Source organism: Hibiscus syriacus, unplaced genomic scaffold (genome assembly GCF_006381635.1).
Source record: "Hibiscus syriacus cultivar Baekdansim isolate YM2019G1 unplaced genomic scaffold, ASM638163v2 tig00116971_pilon, whole genome shotgun sequence".
Lineage (NCBI taxonomy): Eukaryota > Viridiplantae > Streptophyta > Magnoliopsida > Malvales > Malvaceae > Hibiscus > Hibiscus syriacus.
Window position 1 is genome coordinate 7,431,676 of NW_024063495.1, and position 4,378 is coordinate 7,436,053.

The following is a 4,378-nucleotide window of genomic DNA, read 5'->3' on the forward strand; positions in this document are numbered from 1 at the left end:
ATTTCTTAATTATTTCACCTTTAACATTTTAAATTATTTTTTTAATTTTAAGATATTTTAAATTTAATTGTATTTCTTTATTTTATTTTTTTTAACAAATTTTATCTAATTTGAACTTATAAACTTTATGCGTAGATTATGTATTATAAATTATAAATTTTATATATTTTTTATGTGGATATTTTTAAAAATAATATAATTTTAAAAAATAAATTAAAAGAAGTTATAAACCAGATACTCTAACCAGAAAATACAGATATCCAGATTTAAAGGGCCAAGACATGGGCCGACATTTTGGTACCCTGAAATAAATCAATCTTAATACTGTTAATGATCCAATTGTACCTACTGGCCCTATTGTAGTTTAGCATCTAAATTAAGTAAATAATGAATTCGAATAAACAAATCCGGATCATTATGCCCAAGGTTAATATCAACAAATCTCATGGCCATTGAGCAGTTAAATCAATGTCAACATAACCATGAAACCAATTTCTGCATTCTGAGTTTCGATCAAACATACAATCCAAGGCTATTCAACGAAAACGGTTCTAAGTTCAAACATTCTTTTTGCAAGGAAAGGAAAATCCGTTTCAAACAAGTGTGCTGAGCACAACGAAATGACGATAGAAATTCGATTCGAACTCACTTCATCTCATCATTTTTCTCAAGTTCCCTTCTCAGTTGCAGTGAAAAGTCGTCGGTGACATCATCATCATCCCAATCATCTTCCCACTGCTGCGTCATGTCCTTTCCTTCTTCCTCATTGTCCCACTCTGCCACAAAAAAAAGTGTTCAGATTTCAAATTTGTATTGTCGGGGTAATCGAAACACAGATTCAACAGCTTATGGTGGCAAGAGGCAAGATTTAATAATCCAAGTACACCATTATTCAAAGGAAACAAGTGGTGATTTAAAGAAACAGATAACACATTTCAAAATCACAGAGTAATGACGGAACAACAAGCATCATGTCCCCTGAGTCCTATAGGGTGGGCAAAGCATACTATGCATAATTAAAATATGTGCATCAGTTAGCACTTAGCAGCACAGTATTGAAATCAATGCCATACAAAAATGTAACCAGTGGCATATAGAAATATAACACCAAGTAGCCAATTGCAGTTTGCTTGCATCAGACGTTCAGTGTTTCAGAACGCTATAGATCGAATGTGATCTGGTACCGGAACAAACTCTTGAAATCAGGAGAATTTTAATTCTCATTCATAACTAGAGACAACAAATATGCTTCTCTATTATTAGAAAAATTTAAAGTCAGGCTTATAGGAGGATAAAATTGCAATAAGGTGGCATCTCACATCTTGTTAATTGCAAAGACTGTCATAGTCAAATAGATGACAATAGGTCAGTTCAGCTTGGGCTCGCTAAGAGAATTATTAGTCTAAAACGTAGCACACACTTTTACCCCAAGCACAAGTTGATATACGTATAATCCATCCATTATATACAAGAGAAAGTGAACAGCATGTGGATTGCAGAGAGAGATTGATGAATCAAGAATCAGTTTACTTTGCAAGGTTTTTTTCAACAAGAATTATCCAAGATTTCAAACTAGATTATCCAAGTAAAAAATTAGAAGTTCAATTGCATAAACAAGCACTCCTACCGGTTGATATTCTCCCCAGCCCCGTGAGATTTTTCCTAATCTATTTCTCAGTTTCAGCTAGCAATGGAAATAAGAAAGACTATGTAGCTGGCATTCTTGGGATTGCTCGCTGGCTGACTATGACAATTACCCTCACTCGAAAGCGATTTGGTTGAGACTCTTACTGCTATCAGGCATGTATCGATGTGCAAACGATGGGAAAAAATTGGATTTTATAAGATCAAAAGGGCAAGAACTTCTTTCGCAGAAGCAGCTCCTTAACACCTCTCCTTTCAGTTGAGCTATTTCATAATAAGACTCTGAGCTAGTATTACCATTGGGAATTCCTATCGGTTCCCTAAAAGCTTGAGACCACTGATATCATACCTAGTGCCGGGGTCTCTTTTTGTACTTTTCGAGTAACCAGTAAACGAGAAGAGCCCAGGCAGCGTATATTATTCGTACAAAATACCAAGAGGAACAAAGTCCGGGATACATGGAAAAAGAAAGGGGGATTTGCAGCCAATTTTGCAAATATTGACAATGTTAGATTCATTTGATCACATCTTTCAGATTCTATTCGCAACAGAATCTATGGCCCGTGTGACTCCATCAAGTATCGCTCGCAGCAAATATCCCTAATTATTCTTAAATTGAAGCTGCTGAGGAAAATACTCGATCTAATTACAACCAGAACAATATAAGCTTAACAAAACGAAGCCGTTCGTCATAAGTTCATATAATTCAACTTCAAGAACTATAGAGGAAAACGAAAGAATCAGGCTAATCGACATCAATCTTATCATAATTACTTGACATAGACCTAAAAGTAATGTTTAACAACAGCCTCCACGGAAATTGTTTTATATACAAAAGTAGATAAAAAGTGGAAAAGAATTACCTTCATTGATTTCAAATTCTTCAAACTCATCGTCATCTTCGAACAAATCCACCTTTACTTCTTCTGTCGCCGGTTTTGGTAGTTCGGTTGCCATTTTTCTTAGCTGAAACTGGGGGGGGGGGGGATGTAATAAAACCCTACTTTCATAGAAATACCTAGGTTTTGGCATGGAACCCAAACCCGGCTAGATCGGGTCGAAATTTTTAAAAAAAAATCGAGTTTGGATTGTGTTTTATTCGGATTTAGGGTAAAAATATTCGACTCGATCTGATTCAAAAAATATAATTTTACCATATATATTTAAAAATAATTACAATAATACCCTCTATATATATTATTTTTTAATTAAATCACTTTTTTATTGAATAAAAATAATAATTTTTATAATTTCGGGATGTGATTAGATCGGGTTTTGATTTTATCTCAAAAAATTGGATCAAATTCGAGTTGGGTTGACCGAAACCCGACCCATGCCCATCCGTAGACATACCGACAATGAAGTGTTGAAATAGAGCAAAGGCTAAACTATACAGATGGCCCTCGATGTTTTTTATCCGTCCAATTTTGATTATTAATTTAAAAAATAATTTTGATCTCTTACATTATTGGTACGTTAGATTTTAGTCCGTCAACCGATAATTTATTAACGATGATATCCACTTACTCGGTAGATACATGTGGAAGAAGGGGCGGTAGATATGCAGAAAAGACATACCAAAGACAACATAACAGATTTTATGATAAAGGTGGTAAATGTTGATACATTTACTCAGTGTCGATCCTCTTGTGGCATGTCAGAAACGTAAGTAACATGAAGGTACAAGGTAGAAAGAATGGTGTGAAGATATAATTATTTCAATCAAATCTTCAAGTGGTATATTGTTGAAAGTTTGACTGCACCGAAAGTGCATTGTTGAAAAAATGGTAGGCACCGAATTAGGTGCAGAATTTGTTGAAATTGGGTAATGGGGTAATTGTACATTTAGTCCCTGTAATTTTGGATATTTATAAGATTAGTCATTAAGCTTCAACTATAAATACTCTACCCATTTAGCTTCAAAACCATCCCAAATCATTCTAGTTTTCTCCCAATACTAGAGAATTTAAAGAGTTTTTTTGAGAGTTTTTTTCTCTTTTTTATCAAGAGAGAATTGTTATTGTTTTCTCCTTGTTAGATCGAGAGAAGTTGTAATTCATATTTTCTTATAGTGAAATTCTTCTACTGTTGCCCGTGGTTTTTACCCTATATTATTTAGGGGTTTTCCACATAAAATTTTTGTCTTCTTTATCCTTTTTTTTATTTTCTCAAATTATCAGTTGAGATTTTGCTCTATCCGATAGCCGTATTCTGCAACAATTGGTATTAGAGCTAGATTAGAGTGTGTAATATCTACTTATTGTCTTTGTGGTTACCACCAAAAGGTGGATCCTATAACATAAGAAAGTAAGAAGGTATTACCCATTATTTGAAGGTTCCAGAGAACTATTCACGATCGTGAAATAGTGGGAGCTATCCGTAATGGAAGCTATGACAACAAAATTTGATATTGAAAAGTTCAATGGGAGAAATTTCTCATTGTGGAAATTGAAAATGAAGGTCATCCTGAGGAAAGACGTTTGTCTAGCAACTATCAGTGAAAGATCGGTAGATTTCACAGATGACAACAAATGGATCGAAATGGACGGGAATGCTATGGCAAACTTTCATCTAACATTAGTAGATGAAGTATTGTCCAGCATCGATGAGAAGAAGACAGCTAAGGAGATATGAGATCATCTCACCAAACTGTACGATGTCACATCGTTGCACAATAAAATTTTCCTTAAGAGGAAATTGTACACTCTCCGAATGCCAGAATCTACTTCAGTGA

The 4,378-nt window shown here is 34.4% G+C and overlaps 1 protein-coding gene across 1 annotated transcript; it reads right to left on the minus strand.

The window, feature by feature from the left end:
- Positions 1-452: 452 nt before the first annotated feature.
- Positions 453-2,643, minus strand: LOC120192078 (protein DSS1 HOMOLOG ON CHROMOSOME V-like). Its single transcript, XM_039194931.1, has 2 exons — positions 2,508-2,643; positions 453-776 (listed from the first exon to the last, which is right to left on the minus strand). The coding sequence occupies exons 1-2, from the start codon at positions 2,599-2,601 to the stop codon at positions 646-648; spliced, it is 225 nt and encodes a 74-aa protein (XP_039050862.1). The 5' UTR covers positions 2,602-2,643; the 3' UTR covers positions 453-645.
- Between the last annotated feature and the right edge of the window lie 1,735 nt (positions 2,644-4,378).